This window comes from Quercus lobata, chromosome 1, assembly GCF_001633185.2.
Source record: "Quercus lobata isolate SW786 chromosome 1, ValleyOak3.0 Primary Assembly, whole genome shotgun sequence".
Lineage (NCBI taxonomy): Eukaryota > Viridiplantae > Streptophyta > Magnoliopsida > Fagales > Fagaceae > Quercus > Quercus lobata.
In genome coordinates this window covers 31,197,311-31,215,896 of record NC_044904.1, presented here as the reverse complement: position 1 = coordinate 31,215,896, position 18,586 = coordinate 31,197,311, and the positions used below count along the sequence as shown (strand labels likewise).

At 32.9% G+C, this 18,586-nt stretch overlaps 1 protein-coding gene across 1 annotated transcript; it reads left to right on the top strand.

Moving 5' to 3' along the window:
* The first annotated feature begins 9,030 nt into the window (after window positions 1-9,030).
* LOC115952451 (scarecrow-like protein 14) lies at window positions 9,031-10,926 on the top strand. Its single transcript, XM_031069629.1, has one exon. It carries the CDS (start codon window positions 9,031-9,033, stop codon window positions 10,924-10,926), a length of 1,896 nt encoding a protein of 631 aa, XP_030925489.1.
* Window positions 10,927-18,586: the final 7,660 nt, after the last annotated feature.

The window sequence follows — 18,586 nt, the reverse complement described above, 5'->3', positions numbered from 1 at the left end:
TATGTATATCAGAGTGTATATATATGATATTTGGTGAATGAATGAAATCAAATAAGCATTTTCGCAATTGGATTCTTCCTCCAAATTTAATAGATTTTGTGACAGTGAACTTATTGCAAGCCTTCTTTTTCTGGATTTTGTGATAAGTTATGCTAAAAACATCCACCTAGTATGTACTGCATAAAAGAAATGATAGTTTGAGGTGTTTTCTATTTTGGGTTAAATTTCTGGTTTGAGGCTATATATAAAAATTTATGCATTGTACACAAAATTGGGTTGCATATGAAGTTATTAGCAGCTTATGGATTAGGTCAAATGCAAACCACACCTTCAATAGTTCTCTCTCAAGCAAGCTCAAAAGAAAAAAAAAATCATTTGAAACGATTGGACAAATGCCAATAATAATTTCAAATAGACAACCTTTGTAATCTGGTTTTTATGCTTGGATGAATATATAAATCCCTCAAACTCAGCCTCCACTCGAAATAAATCAATCGATCAAAGAAAATGGAAATAAATTAATTTCCATTCCACCCCACATACAAGTTAGGTTTGCACATTTCATTACAACTCTTGTTTCTTTATTTTATTTTTCTATTTTTTATACAACCTCAATATCGGTTTAAAGGGCAAAACTAAGGTACAATATCTTAGATGTACTACATTAGGCTCCTCATTTTAATTCATAAATTTGGTTGCATCATGCATTAAAAATTTAATTGTTTTTTAAAAAGATAAAACTTTGTTTTTTATTGGTTAATGCAACCAAAAAAAAAAAATTTGTATTACATCCCATTAGTTCATACAGAATTTAAGCTCATATGTGAGGAAAAACTAGTTAAATGATTATATTTACACTTTTCTATTATTTGTTTAATTTCTCAAAGATAAAAATCAAACATCAACCAAATTTAATGAACAAAAGATGTTTTTATTTTTTTTGTTTTCATATTGATTTGTCGTCTAAGTTCATAACCAGTATTTTCTGGTCACTATAGATTGCTCTAATATATTATGTCTCAGGATCATGCATGCGCATTTCAAGAAAAATAAATAAATAAATAAAACCCCTCATTTGAAGTAATATAGCTTGGATTCAACTTTTTAATTGATATCTGGTTCACAGAATCTATCTAATAAAACAAAACAATAAAAGAACCAAGAACAATAACAAATTTTCATGCACACCTGGCAACAATGCATTTTAAAAATGTCAGATAAACTGAGAAAATGTAAGATCTACGGAGGGTCATCGATGGGTCATCGATGGACCATTAAGAACCAATCCCAGTACAGCCTATAAAATCATCTATATATATATATATAAAGTAGAGACCTCACGAGTGAGAAAGTATAAGGTTCTATTAAGTGACGCATTCTATACAAATTAAGAGAATTAAAATATTCAAGTGTCACATTAGAGATAAAAACAAATTAAATATTGACTTTGTATTTCATTTGGTTCAATATTTCAAAACTTTTCTAATTAAAAAATATTTTTTTTTGTGCACTTTTAATAAAAAAGTTTTAATACAAGTACTTCATTGACATTCAATAATTATCACATGAATTTGACATATAGATTCATCATTTTCATAATGTGAGCTGGACTGATATACTATGAAAAAAGATATTCCTTCTCCAAAAAGATGAAAAGGACAAGCATGAATGCAATTCCTCAAATGTTTGATAAACTAGTGGTCTTTTTTTTTTGGACCTTTGATTAACTTCTCAACTTATCACTAATGGTTCAATGCTTGGAACTTTATCAAAGATAACAATGAACCAATGGTACTTAGATTAGAGGGTTCTCCAGAAACATTGAATATATGAATACTATGATGGCAGGATTTTACATGAGCACCCTTATGTGAGGGCACGTGATATATACCTTTTGCGCAATATCTATTTTCCTTATAGAGAATCTCAATTTAATGAAAATTATCTTTTACCCCGCTAGCTCTCTCCCACCCAGAATTATGTGAAAGGGTATGGGCAGAGGATCATGTTTTCCTCGGGGTTGATAGTTTGAGTTAAAGTGGAGATGGAGGAGAGGGTGTCCAGGATGAGGCAAGTGTGGGACGTGGAGATTTAGTGTGTTGGTAGAACCTAAGATCTCACCCTCACTTAAGAATCTAGACTAGCATTGTACCAACAAACCACTTGGTCTCCTTGTGTTTAATTATGATCTATTATTATATTTATTTTATACTTACATGATTTATAATTTCTCAACTTATTATATCCCCTCTCTCTCAATTTATTAAATATTTGCTTAATTTGTTTTCTTTGCTAAATTTACTTGTGATTTAAGAATAATTCATTTGCATGGGAATTTACTAAAATAATTAAAAGAGATTTTTTTTAAAATTTAATTAAAATGATTTCTATTTGAAGGATAATTATATAAGTTTATTTTCATGTTTATTTATGTTGTATTATTTTCTATTAACCTTATAATATCATGAATATTTATTTGAAAGTCTGTTTCAATTTCTTTTAGATATTTTTTGTCAATTTTGCTAATATTTAAAATTTTAATATATATTTATTTGTATTTTAATTAATTACTAAATTAATTATGACATCATCACGGTTTCATCTCGGTTAAATATCGGTCTGACCTTAAAAATCTTGAACATCTTCATTTTTCAGTTTTTTGAATGGTTTAGGTTTTAAAACTATGGTTTTGAGTACCATAAACAAAGTAGGTTATACTTTTGCCTCCTTTTTTCAATAAAATTGGCATTTTCTTCTAGGTCTTGAATTGAGCTTCTACATTCAAAAGCATAATAGCCAAACTTGCAACAATTTTTTCCTTCTTCTTTAAACTTCATATCTCCTTTCGTAACTTCGGTGTGCTTCTTCTAGCTACCATGATCACGAACCTTTTTGAGTTCTTGGGCCTTGATCTCAAGCAATCTCTTGTCACTTATGGAAAGTTTTTCATGTAACACTTTCTCTGTATTTCCACTCGTACTTCTATTTAGCCTTTATTCATGGGCTTGCAATGACACATGAGTTCTTTGTCGACGTACACTTCAATGGCTACGGCAACATGTTCATTTTGGCAAAGAGTGAAGGATCTTCTCAATAATAAGGACATCTTGAATATCTTTATCATTTCTCTTTATTTGATTTGTAATCACCAAGACTATTTGTGAAATAGTCTGAAATTGACTCAAACTCCTTCATGTGAAGTGCAAACTCTTCTCTTAGTGTTTGAAGGTGAATCCTCTTTACTTAATCAATATCTTTGTGAGAGGCTTCGAAAATCTCCCATGATTGTTTTGGGTGGTTGCATGTGCAACTTTCTCAAACATAACATCATTTGGTGATTGATAAAGGAAAATATTGATAAGTAAAAAAGTAAAGTTAATGGTAAACCCAAATGAAAACCAGTAAAAATTTGTCACATCAATAGTTTGTAAAAATGTAATAAAATATGTGGTTGTAGTATTGCTCATTGATAAATGAGTGTAAGGGCGCACTACAAAAAAGATTGCTATTTGTGACGAAACTTTTTCGACAACTACAAAAAGCCGTCGGAAAAACTAGCTTTTTAAACCTTCTTACTAGCCTTCACCAATCCATTAAAGTGGCTTCATCTTCCGGCTCCACTTACACTATCGCCCCCAGGTATCTTGTGATCCAAGCAAAGCCTCTATTCAAACTTCAAATTGCCAATTTTCAAAATTACCTTTGATAAGGGTGAGGAAATTGGAGTGGAAGCATCCCATTTATTGCCATATCTTTCACAATTCCATGGCTCTAATACCACTTTGTTGAATTTTGAAGGCGCAAATGCTTAATAGGAAAAAATAAAATAAATAATAAAATAAAAATTAGAACGTACACTAAAATATTTTGGAAGCAGTTAGATCCTTTTCATTTTTTTTTTTTTTTTTTGACTTACTACATTTGAGTAGATTACGTAAGTATTAATAGGCTAGAATAAGTACATCTAGAATGCTCATAATTAATTGATACATGCATCACTCCAAAACATTCATACAAATTTCATTTATGAATGATAGGGGTGTGCGTGGGTCGGATTGGGCGGGTGGAGGGTAATATTTTTAACCAACCCGCCAATGACAGGTTGGAAAAATTCCAATCTACCACCAACCCACCAATCTATGAATCCTGCAAGTTGGTTAAAAAAAATCTTAATGGTTTCAATTCAGTGGGTTTGGCAGGTTGACAAATTCAATTGATTAAATGAAATTATTTCAATTAAATTGGATAATTTATTTTTCTCCCTCAAATAAGAATAGAAAATAAAAAGAAAATAATTACAAATATTACATTAATTTTTATTAAAATGACTACAAATTTTATCACACTAAAAAAAAAAAATTCTCAAAATTTGGAAATTAGATGTGTACACAGAGTAAGAATAAAAAAAAAAAAAAAAATGTTAGAGAGAATGGTTGGAGTTTATTAAGGAAGAGAAATGTGAAATGAAAAAATTAAAAGAGAAAGCAAGAGATGAGAGAGATAAAGTAGGTGAATATGTGAGGGAGAGTTTTGCATATACATACATACATATATATATATATATATATAGGTGGGTGGGTCGGGTTTTGGTGGGTTAGAAATATCCTGATCCACTATTCAACCTGACCCACTAAATTATCTAGTTAACACACCCAACTCAACTCGCCTCACTTAGTAGACTCATATGGATTAATTACATCAGGTTAGTGCAGGTGCAGGTTGGTGAATTAGACAGGTTTTTTTTTATTTTTTTGGAATAGCCGTAATGAAAAATACTAAATAGTAAATACATTTATATAAAGATATGTTTGAAAAAATTATGTCAGTTTTGTGTGTTTATCTTTTTACCCAAAAAAAAAGAAAGTAGAACTTTAGAAATTCATCTTCCCATCCATTCTTGGTCTTGGGGCTTATCTAATGATCTCATTGCATTATTTTTAGCACGATTCCTCTTTCACTTGATGGTATTTACAATTAATTAACTTTCTATTAGTGATATGATGCCATTGAATTCTGTACTTTAGACTTTTGAGCCAAGGTGAAGAAAAATGCAAATGGTTGAAAAACAGAATATTATAAAATGGTGTTGCTCTCGGAACATAAGACAGGACTCAAAAGGGTTATAATTTCATCGTATATGTACGTCCTTTTATGGATATGACTTGATTGAAATTTGACACACCTGACTCAAGGATCAGTCATCTTTCTGGATTATACTAAAGCAGCCGCCCACAGTGTCTCATTGAATAAATTTGGCTAATTTGGCTGTCCAAAAAAATTCAATTTTTTTATATAGTTTTGGGTCTTACTGCAGTTTAGTGCGCTTGGAGGCGGCCTCACAAGAGGGTGGACACCTCTCTCTCTCAAGAAGGTGGGCCCCACAAACAAAAACAGTATAAAGTTTTTCCCTTTAAGGGTCCCCAGGAAATTTTGTTGTTATTATAATAAGCTGTTTTATAGGAAACAGCAAAAAGTTAAAGTATTCAGTTTCAAACATTCACATATAGAATGGTTCAGTTGTTTCATACATGGGGAAGTACGTCAAGAGACAACTTCCAACAACCTTTTTGATCACCAGCCGGGTGACTAACATGTTGGTTAAAGAAAAAACTAGTGTACAAATTGATAATGAAGATCCTGACTTGCGTGTTTGGTATTTCATTTTTTTTTTTTTTTTTTTTTGATATGTGCTACTAACGAACTTGAAAAAATTGATAGTTATTTGAAATCTTGTGACTGCCAGTCCAAAATGAAAAATAATAATAATAATAATAATTAAAAAAAGAAAGAAAAGAAAATGTTGGGTATCATGTGACATGGTAGAATTTATTATGGGATTTGATGTAAACACTATCTTCTTTGATCCGATTACAATTTAATGTGAAAAGCTAAAATATTAGAAGACTATAGTGCTCATTGTGCAATGAATTACTAATAGATATGTGATAATGTTACTATTACATGTAAACTTGTTATTGCAAAATTATATATAAAAAGATGTGGGTGTGGTAAAATTTCTTATATGTATTATATATTTATTAGTAATGCTAGGATTATAGTTGTAAGTATTATATGAAACATAATACTGAATGAAAAAGGTAACGTATCATAGGTACATTTTGATTTTGCTCATGAATCACACGACACAAGTACATATCGTAAGGATTATAACATATCATAAAATCTTATGTATTATACAATACGTAGGCATGTGGGTATAAATTGAGTTTTTTTTTTTTTTTTTTTTGGTTAAAATTTGTATTTTGATTTGAGTCGAACAAGTTTTAGAATTGTTTTAACACAAATTATTGGGCTACTTGATTGTGCCCATTTAAATAACATGTCCATGTGGTTTTCTTTTTCCACATCTCTTTCTTCAACAAAATTCAGAGTACACACTTAACACTTTAATTTCATATTCGCAATTTTTTAATACTATGAATAAGGTATTAGATGACAATATAATTTTTTTTTTTTTTTTTTGTTACTATTCTAATTATAAGTCTAAGAAGTTGGAATGCCAAGAAGAAACATAAATAAAAATATTTAGTAAAATAAATGAGCAAGAAGAATTGTAAATGTTGATGATAAAGAAGAAAATATTAATCAAGAAATAATCTTGTAATATGATGAACATGATGATAACATTGACTTAGATGAGTTAATTAGACAAGATGATAAATATGATGAGAAATAAATTATAATTTTGGCTCATATGTGATGTACTATCACTTTTGAGATTAATTAATTGAATGTGAATGTTATAAACACATGTTAATTTGATTATTTAGTTATCTTTGTTACATAAGTAATAATTAATTATTAATTAGCTGAATATATTTCAAATCTATAATGAATATACGTTTATATATATATATATACACACACACACACGTATATTTATAATTTCCTATAAAATTTATTAGGAATTTTGTGACTTACAATTTACAATACGATACCCAATACGAAAATTCACAATACGATTTATATTTTGATGACAATGGTGAAGGATAAAACAAATTTCACAATCTTTTTCATATTTGTTGATGTTTTACATTGTGATTAAAATATTATTTTCACATGAGTTCACCCTAGTGCATGAAATTCCTACTTTTACATGAGAGGCATTTTACATCGAGGCTGCTCTAAGCAAAAGGGCTCCAAAATTGTACAAAAGATTAAGTTATAGAATGATAATTGATTTTCATCCCTAGAATTTTTTTTTTTTCTTTTTTGGGTAAAGAAACAAATTGTTAGGAGGAGATGACTAATTTGACTACTCTAGCTATTTTGGGATAATCATAGTAGCCCCTAATAGTTCCTGGGCTAAGACCTCATTTTGATGAAGCATAAAAAACGCAAACACGTTGCTAGTGGGAGAGGGCTGACTTGAACCCAACATGCTCCCCGTGGTGAAATCTTGTTAATTGGCCTTTGGCCCCTACCAAAAGGCCATCAATGGTGTTGGTTTCATCCCTAGATTTATTGTATACTTATTGACTTGAGATACAACAAATCATGACTATGATCACTTTCTGTGAGACACACGAGCGGGGCAGCCGCATATAGACAAATTTGTGTAAGTCATAATACAGAAAACCATCGAAATACTCGGGTGAAGAAGGATTCACATCTCTCAGTGTGGCATATATTTATTAAATATTAAGTGGCAAATGTGCAAACCATGAGGGCCAAAGTAAAATGTCAACATAATCTGCTCATCATTTCTTGTATTTGGTAAGCGGGATTGATTCTCATATGGAAAAAGACATGCGTGCGCGAGAGAGAAGCTCGATTTAACGTGTCGTTTTATATATATATATATATATATATATATATATATATGTATATATAGTAAAATAGCGCTTGGTTTGTTGTGATATTATATTACACGGTAATATTACATTATTGTAATCTTATATTAATATTATCTCAATATAAGAATACAATATTACATTGTTTAAGAAGATTATGAGATTAAGGTGATTTAATATATTTTGTAATTTTAGATTATGATAATGTTAGAAAAAATAAAACAAACCAAAAATTTTAATATCACATTATTGTAATATGCATTATATCAAAAGTACATTACAACGAACCAAACGCACATAAATTTTAATCTAATGTTCATGTACGTTATGACTTTTGCATACTGCAATTACATACGAACGACTACTTTAGTACTGTTGTGTACAGCTAAAAACGACTTGGTGGGGAATTCATTGCTATTTAAGAAGAGCTTTGCTCCTACTAGCCTTTGCACATTGTGCATCTGCTTGGTTTCTTTAGGTATGGCGTTCTCTTTATTATTATTATAATTTTTTTTCTTTCAATACTATATTCAATAAATTCATTAGGTTTTATTCGTATTCAAGTTGAAGTATTCTTGCTTGGCCTCTTCTTCGACATTACTTAAGTTTCTGAGTTGAGGCTATCAGACTGAGGAAATTAGTATATGTTTTGTAGCTTATCAGAGAAAAAAAGGGAAGAATCAGTCTAATGATGTTATGCATGTTATTAAATAATCACGTTTTTTTCAAGTTGTTGGTGGTTTTGTTATACTAATTATTTTTTAAGCGATGCTTTTATCATATTTATGGTTTTCAAAAACGTCTATATTTTAAACAAGTTACCGTGTTTGTCTACAATACTAGAATATATTTGTAAAACCACTTGGTTCAATAGATGGTTTATCCTCACAGTTTCACCTTTTGAGCAGTACAACCATTTCACTTGGGATCTTGAATCATAATTTACATAACTTCCTACAACAACAACCAAAAAATATTGCATAGCTTTTATCTTCTCCAATTAATTCTGGCTTTTCTTCTTTAAATCTTATACCTATTCAAACATAGTCTTGTGTCTTTATAAGACTAGTTTCTTTGTCAATCAGCTATCTGAATCTAAATTTTGCAAACTTCTTTAAACTAAAAGATGCCATATATCTCTATATAATAACTTCATAAATCCTTTCTTTTTGTTCCAACTGATCCAGGCCCTAGTAAATTTAGTTCACCTTCACACATGGCTTCCAATGAATGGTGCTATTCTTCAGAAGAAAGCGATTCCGCTGATGCTGTTCTGAACTACATAGGCCAGATTCTTATGAAAGAAGGCCTAGAGAATGGAACCTGCGTGTTCTCTGATGCTACTCTTCAAGCTGCTGAAAAATCCTTTTATGATGTACTTGGTGAGAAATATCCATCCTCAATCAATCAAACCCCTAGCTTTTGCAATTGTTATGGTTGTAAAAACAATGTCACTGCTAACAACGCTGGTGAATCCAGCTCGGTTTGTGATCTTTGTCAGCATAAATCCTGTTATGTTCTAGCTCCACCGGTTGAGTGCACCTATCAGTCCAACTCAAGCTCCAGTATGCAGTCGTTTAGCCCTCCAAGCAACTTTTTCAGTACTGTTGGTTATAGCCAATCCTTTCTGCCATGTAAGGATGCTACAAAGGAAACTTGGGGATTGCTTCCACAGGATAATCGTATGAATTTATTGGTGGAGAAAGGTAAGAAGGATCAATCAGCTAGTAGACTGATGGAATTGAAAAAACATCACCAAAAGCATCAAATTGAGTGTGAGCCACGAAGGAAAAATAAGCATTTGGCAGTATATAATGAAGTACCTGATGAGCCATCAGAAATGTTTGATAAAGTATTGCTATTCAACAATGAAGCTGATGAGTCCGCAGTGTATAATCCTGAAGCCTCACAAATTGGACGAGGAAAAGGCTCCAATTGTGAACCAACCCGCCGGAGAAAACGAGTTAATAAAAAAGATTTTGTTGATCTCAGGACTCTACTTATGCACTGTGCTGAAGCAATGGGAAACAACGATCTCAAGGGTGCAAATGAAGTGCTACTACAGATTAGGCTGCACGCTTCTCCTTTTGGTGATGGGTCTCAAAGGCTAGCTCATTGCTTTGCTAATGCCCTTGAGGCACGCTTGGCCGGCACTGGAAGTGAGCTGTATGGAGCACTGTCTGCAAAGACAATGTCATCTATTCATATGTTAAAAGCTTACAGGTTATTTGTTTCAGCCTGCCCTTTCGTGAGGATCTCAAATTTCTTTACAACACAAATGATTATGGACCTGGCAGAGAAATCAACTAGGCTTCACATCATTCATTTTGGTATTCTGTATGGTTTTCAATGGCCTGCTCTTATCCAGCGCCTCTCAGAAAGACCCGGCGGGCCTCCTGTGCTACGCATTACAGGAATAGACATTCCTCAACCTGGATTCCGACCAGCATCAATGATCGAAGAAACAGGCCAGCGCTTAGCAAATTATTGTCAGAGATTTAACGTCCCTTTTGAGTTCAATGCCATAGCACAGAGATGGGAAACTATCCAAGTCGATGACCTCAAGATTAACAAAGATGAGGTAACAGTTGTTAACTGTTTATACCGTTTTAGGTACCTACTTGATGAGACGGTAGTTTTAAGTAGTCCTCGAGACACTGTTTTGAATTTGATTAAGAGGATTAATCCAGATGTCTTTTTCCATGGGATTGTTAATGGGGCCTATAATGCACCATTTTTCACTTCAAGGTTCAGGGAGGCACTGTTCTTCTTCTCTGCAGTGTTTGATATGCTTGATGAAAATGCATCCCGTGAAGACAAGGAAAGGATTGTGTTTGAGCAAGAAATATATGGAAAGGAGGTTTTGAATGTAATAGCATGTGAAGGGGCAAAGAGGGTTGAAAGGCCAGAGATGTACAAGCAGTGGCAGGTAAGGAATATGAGGGCTGGGTTGAGGCAACTTCCACTGAACCAGGAGATTGTCAACAAAGCGAAGGACCAAGTGAAGTTATGTTACCACAAGGATTTCTTGGTGGATGAAGATAGCCAGTGGTTGGTACAAGGATGGAAGGGGAGAATACTCTTTGCTCTCTCATGTTGGAAGGTTGCCTAAAAAAGGGAATGACAATGGTTCACGATCAACATTTGTCTTTTCCTTCTCTTAATTAGCGGCTGATATTCTGTCTTTGAATTTTCATAGTGTTAACTGTATTTATTTATGGTGTGGCATCTATAGGACTTATTAGACATAGGTTGAGCAGACTTGCTCACAGATTGTATTTCATGTACATGATATATGCAAAGTGTGCGGATCCTATAGTAATGTGGGTTTTACACTCTGAGTATGCAGACCATGTATAAGATACCTTCCTTGATCACTCTTTTACACTTTTATTACATGCATGCATGTGCTCGTGATGAGATTTTGTGTTATATAATGTTGTGCTTTGCTATGTTTTTTTTCTCTTTCTTTCTTTCTTCTTCTTGTTAAATTTCTGGTTTGAGGCTATAAATAAATATTTACACATTTTAGTATTTTACACAAAATCGGGTTGCATTGCATATATGAGTTATTAGCAGCTTATGGATTAGGTCAAATTGCAAACCACCTTCAACAGTTTTCTCTCACGTCAATCTCAAAAGATAAAGACAATAAAAAAATTACCCTGAAACTTTTATACAAATGCCAGAAATCATTTCAAATAGACAATTAATTAAATACAAAGGTTTTTTTGATAATTCCATAGTTGGGGCATGGGGTAGGAGATTTGAACCCTAGACACTTGGGAAGTGTCAATTGAATTACAAAGATCTTATCACAATTAATTACCTTATATGCTTCAACCTTTGTAATGTGGTTTTTTGTTTGAATGAATAGAAATCTTCAGACTCTCTAATCTTCGACATGTTTTCCATCAAACTCACAGCCTCAACTCAAAATAATTCCATCAATCAAACAAAATGGAAATAAACTAATTTTCATTTCACCTCAATATCTGCTCAAAATATACCTGCCTCTATAACCCTTTTTTTATTTTAAGGTTTTTTGAGAATCTGGCTCTATAACTTATTAACTTGTACTAGTGAGTAACAACTGGTTTGTTTTTAAATGGAAAATTTACTGTAATGATGGGAATTCTCTTCTATTTAGAATTTTAAGCAGGAAAGATCCATCCTAGGTGAAATGGATCTGGTCCATCATAATACATCCCCAAGTAGACAACAGATTAAATTACTTTCGATTGATTTTAAACACATTAAATAGACTAATTAGCAAAATTTTAATACATTAATTGTAGGTCCTTTTTATTGCTGATGCAGACCAGCTGCCGCCATCCACTGTGTCAAAAACATAATCATTGGAGACTATTTTCTTAGTTGTGGTGGCTGCTTGGAAACAAACATTATTGTACATTCTTTTCAAAATCCAGTTCAAAAAAGTAGATACACTGGTAAGGCCTGAATAAGGTCAAAAAGGGGTCCAAATACAAATGCGAAGGCCCTTCTTTCTTTTCTTGTTCTGTTATTGATTTGTTTCATTAGGAGACCAGACCAGTATGTGGATCTACTGCTCTGATCTGTTTTCTTGTCTCAATCAGTATTTGTTTTATATTTTTTTTAGGGGGTGCTTTGTGTGTGTGTATATATATGAAATTGTTGTGAACTTAGGATCTATTTGGGATCTGCTTATTTTGCTAAAACTGAAAACTTTTTACTAAAAGTGCTATAGATAAAAGTAAAAGTTAGCTGAAATAATAAAATGGAATCCATAAATAGTACCAAAAAGTACAGTGGAATCTATGAATAATAGTAAAAATAAGCTGAACGGTAAAATAAGCTGAACGGTAAAATAAGCTAGTTTTTTAATCTAGTGCCAAACACACACACTTAGATTGATTTTGTTTTTATCCAGCACTTCTCATTTTTTATAAGATTGTAACTTTTATGTTATATTTATTTATATGAATATAGTGTTATGTTATAGGAGAAATTTTTAACTCATATAATCATTTAGAATTACATGTTATTGATTTTTTGTGTGTTCTTAACTCTATATCAGCTCATTTTTAGGGCTACAAACAAATTCTGGGAAATTGAGGGCCCGTTTGGTATATGTGTTTAAAAACTGAAAATTGTTGTTTAAAAACTTTTGTGGAAATACGTGTGGGTGAAAAAATGTATGGAAATACATGAAATGTTGTTTAAAAACTGAAAATTGTTGTTTAGAAACATTCACCAAACACCCCTTGAACTTTTAAAACTATTTTCTAAAAAATAATCAATTTAAAAATAATAATAAAAATCTGTCAAATAAAAGGAACTTGCTATAATCCTATAAGGTAGATGTCATTAGGCCATAAGACCATCGGCTAAATATATATATAAAAGGAACTTACTGATTGATTTTTCACTACTAGTTATAAATTAATGATGGCTTGAATAATATTAAAAATAAGAATAAAGAAATTTATCAGAATGAAAGCAAGAAGAAGGAACAAGAGCAGCTGGGCTCAACAGAAATGAACAAGAAAACAAGTGAATCTGCAAAATTGATTATGAGCAAAACGACAGTAGTTTAGTGAGTTGATATATATATGACTTGTAGTTTAGCTAAGTGCTTAGTATTTCTATTAGTTGAGTGTTAGTTATGTGCAACTATTTTGCACGTGTACTGTTTAATTAGCCTATGTTGACAGTTACATTTTTCCCTCTTTTGTATAACTTATATATTAGCTTTGTACTTCTTTTCTAATTAATACAATTTTCACATATACATTTTTACCAAATCTTTGATATGGTATCAGAGCTGAAGCTCTAGATTTTTCCCAAATTTTCATCTAGGGTTCTTCCAGTTCATCAATTTTTCCTTTCGATTTCAATTCTACTATGATTCTTTGTTTCTTTCTTCAAAGAAATCATCTTTGTCAACAATGGCTTCCACTGGTACAGCTATTCCCACTACTGAGACTATTTCCTCTTCATAAGATTCACCAATGGATGATCCTCTATTCTTGCACCATGGAGAAAGTCCTGGTACAATTCTTGTTACTCAGACATTGATAGGCAATGAAAATTACCCAACTTGAGCTCGATCTGTGAGGAAAGCTTTACTCACCAAGAACAAGTTAGGGTTCATTGATGGCACTCTCACTTTGTCATCTCCATTGGTGTCAACACCTTCAACAATTCATGTTTGGATTAGGTGTGACAACATGGTGGGAACGTGGTTGACCAATTCAGTTTCTCCTATGATCCAGGCTAGCATTTTCTATGAAGATACAACTATGAAAATTTGGATTGATTTGAGAGAGTGGTTTTCTCAAAGAATGGTCCAAGAGTCTTCAACTTGTAGAAGCAAATTATAGAGCTTCATCAAGGTGAAGTTACTATTATTGATTTCTTTACCCAACTCAGAGTCCTTTGAGATCAATTGCAGAACTATAGTCCCTTTCCTTCATGTACTTGTGTAAAGCGAGTTTGCAATGTTAACAAAAAGCTCACTGATTTACAAATTAGAGAGACAGTAATGAAGTTCTTGATGGGCTTGAATGATTCATTCTCTCAAGTAAGGACACAAGCGTTGTTAATGGATCCCCTTCCTTCTCTCAATAAGGCATATGCCTTATTAATCCAAGAACAGATGTAGAGAACTATGATGAAGATCCAAGTACTCGTGTTGAATCTACTATTTTAGCAGCAAAAACACAGAATTTCACCACTAATTCTAGAAATAATCACAATGGGAACAACACTGCTAAATGGAAAGATAGACTAGTTTGTGCTCATTGTGGTATGCTGGGTCATGCCTCTAACAAGTGCTATAATTTGCATGAACTCCCACTTGGTTTCAGGTTCAAGAACAAAACTCCAATGGCACATCAAGTCTCTTCAACTCAAGTTCAAGAATCAGTGCCTTTTGTCCCTTCAATCCAAAACCATTCAAATTTCACTTTTGAGCAATATCAGCAGTGGCTGGCTTTGATTGGTACTCCAAGCTCACCATTGGGTTCAACTTTTCAAGGAAAGGAAGTTCCTATGGCTAATGTGGTAGCTTCTTCTAGCATTGCAATAACAGGCATTGATCTCACTCATAGTATTTTTTTTGTACAAGTGGTTAATAGAAGGGCTTATTGTAACAATACTTGGGTGATGGATACTGGTGCCACTAATCACATATTGTGTTTTGTGCATTTGTTAACCACTATTGCTGCTACTACACAATCTATGGTACAATTTCATAATGGGGAAACAACAAAAGTAACACATGTAGGGACTGTTGTTTTGTCTTCTTTCTTTACTCTCACTAATGTCCTTTGTGTTCCATCTTTCATAGTCAACCTTTTATCTATTAGTACAATCACTCAATCCCAACCATATTGTCTTGTTTTTCTTTCTTCTTATTGTTTTATTCAGGACCTTACCTCTTGGAGAATGATTAGAGTGAGACAAGCTCTTGATGGATTGTACTTGTTGCAATGTGAAAGCCTTCAACATACTTCTAGTTACTCTCTAGCTGATTTCTTGGTTGCTCACAAGTTGGGTACTGTGTTTCATCCTTTTTTTGCAGCTGTTTCTCAATGTAATTCTTCTTTTCTTTGGCATGCAAGATTAGGTCATCCTTCTGATCCTAAACTTCATGCCTTGAGTCATGTAATTCCTTATTTATAATTCTCTTATAATAAATATTTTCAAATCTATCCTATGGCAAAACTAAAAAGAATGTCTTTTCCTTTCAATAATAAATTCAGTGATTGTGCTTTTGATTTAGTTCATATGAATATGTAGGGACCTTATTCTACTTCTACTTTAGAGAAAACACCAACATCTTCTTTCTATTGCTAGAGCCTTACAAATCCAATCTCACCTTCCAATCCAGTTTTAGGGTGATTGTGTTTTAACTGCAACCTACTTGATCAATAGACTACCTTCTCCTTTACTAAACCACAAAACCCCCTCTTTGAACTACTTTTCAAGAAATCTCTAGATCATAATCACCTCAAAGTGTTTGGTTGCTTGTGTTTTGTAACCATCATTGCTCAAACCAGACATAAGTTTTCTCCAAGAGCTAGAAGGAATATTTTCATTGGTTATCCTTTCAATGTAAAGGCGTATAAACTTTTTGATCTTGAATACTATACTATTTTCATTTCAAGGGATGTTGTCTTTCATGACTTAAATCCAATGCTTCACTACCTTTGCTTATGTCCCTGATATTCCTTCCATCTTTATTGATGCCCTTTTGTCAAATACTCCTTCCTCTAATACTTCTCAAGATTCTAACATTCAAGTTCATCATGAACTTGATAATGAATTTCTTAATGATCTTCCAGAGGAACCCCCTGAGCCTATTGTTGATTGTATTCCTCTTATAAGGTCTTCTAGAACTATTAAGCAACCATCCTACCTCTAGGCTTATCATTGCAATTAGGTCTCTTCTCTTCCCACTACCAATCACCTCCATTCAGGTACTTCTCATCCCTTATCTTCTCATCTCTCTTATCAGCTCCTTTCTCCTTCTTACAAATCATTTTGCTGTTCCATTTCATCTATTGTTGAGCCTTCCTTTTATTATCAAGTTTTTTGTGGCCCCAAATGGCATAAGGTCATGGCTGCTAAAATAGCAACATTAGAGGACAACAACACTTGGACTTTAACCTCTTTACCTGCTAGTAAGAAGCCTATAGGGTGTAAATGAGTTTACAAAATAAAATACAGATCTGATGGATCAATTGAGAGATACAAGGCTTAGTTGGTGGCTAAAGTATTCACTCAAAAAGAAGGTATGGATTACACTAAAACCTTCTCACCAATTGCAAAAATGGTATCTGTCAAGGTTCTTCTTGTTGTGGCACCAATCAAGGGTTGGTTCTTAAGTCAATTATACGTGAACAATGCATTTTTAGATGGTGATCTCGCTGAAGAAGTGTATATGGCTCTCCCACAAGGGTTTCGTAGCCAGGGGGAGATGACTTGTAAACTCAACAAGTCTCTTTATGAACTTAAACAAGCCTCTAGGCAATGGTTTGCCAAGTTTTCTACTACTTTATTTCAACTTGGTTTGATCACTCAATCCAAGGCAGACTATTCTCTGTTTACAAGGTAGTATGGACATTCATTCTTGGTTCTTTTAATGTATGTGGATGATGTTTTAATAGCTTGCAATGACAAAGAGGATATAGATAAATTTCAAAGTTCTGTTGGATTAAAAGTTCAAGTTGAAGGACTTAGGTGATTTAAGATATTTTCTTGGCTTGGAAGTTGCTAGATCAAATAAAGGAATAGCCATTTGCCAAAGAAAATATACACTTGAAGTCTTAAATGGTGTTGGATTTCTTGGATGTAAACCTACTAAAACACCAATGGAACAAAACATCAAATTGAGAAAATTTGAGGGTGAAGAGGTCAAGATCCGAGTGTATATAGAAGGTTGATTGGTAGATTGTTGTATTTAACAATCACCAAACCAGATAGTACATTTGCAGTTCACAAGCTCAACCAATACATGGCCAAGCCAAGGAAACCACACTTAGATGCAACAGATAGAGTTTTGCAATATCTAAAGAATGAACCTCGAAAAGGGCTTATGATTTCATCCAACACAAAAATTCACTTAAAAGGGTTTGCTAATGCTGATTGGGCCTCATGTCTTGATACAAGAAGGTCTGTGACAAGGTATAGCATCTTCATTGGAGATTCCTCGGTGTCATGGAAATCAAAGAAACAGTCCACAGTCTCAAGGTTATCAACAGAGGCAAAATATAGGTCCATGACTATAGCAACATGTAAGATAGTGTGGATCTTGTACTTTCATAGAGACATTGGGATAGATCACAATAGGCAAACTTTGTTGTTTTGTGATAGTCAAGCAACATTGCATATTGGTTCTAATCTAGTCTTCTATGAGAGGACAAAGTATATCGAGATTGATTATCATGTAGTCAGTGATAAGGTGTTGGAGAAGGTCATTAATTTGAACCATGTTAGAACTCACTGTCAACTTGCAGATTTGCTAACTAAAGCATTGAGTTTCAATCAATTCTCGAATCTTGTTTGCAAAATGGGAATGGTTAATATACATACAGTAGCTTCCCTTGAGGAGTATCAAAATGAAAGCAAGAAGAAGGAACAAGAACAGTTGGGCTTGACAGAAATGAACAAGAAAATAAGTGAATTTGCAGAATTGGTTATGAGCAAAACGACAGTAGTTTAGTGAGTCGCTGTATATACGACTTGTAGTTTAGCTAAGTGCTTAGTGTTTTTGTTAGATGTTAGCACGTGTGAGTGTTAGTTATGTGCAACTGTTTTGCACGTGTACAGTTTAGTTAGTCTGTTTTGGCAGTTACAGTTTTCCCTCTTTTGTATAGCTTATATGTAAGCTTTGTACTTCCTTTCTAATTAATACAATTTTCAAATATACATTTTTACCAAATCTATGATAAAATTGAAATGATGGTAAGTTGGTAATTAACAATATTACCATATAAACACAAATCTGTTTACGAAAAAGTTACTAATGATCGCTATGGTTTGCTGCAAAGGTCTTCTTACTTGGGTTGCAAGTAATATGGACTATACTAGGAGCTACTAGCAATCTAAGGCTAACATAGAAGACAAATTGCAGCAGTCAAAAGGATTATTATTAGTTGGAGAATTATTTATTTAAAATGCAGAAAGATGAAGAGTATTCATGGCCGCCTTGTGGGTAACCAACTATATCATGCCATCTACTAATTAACCATTATTTTTTGTATGATTATTTGGATTCGAATCTG

Bases quoted from the DNA above. Each gene is read 5' to 3' on its own strand.
- LOC115952451 (XM_031069629.1), top strand. From the start codon at position 9,031: ATGGCTTCCAATGAATGGTGCTATTCTTCAGAAGAAAGCGATTCCGCT.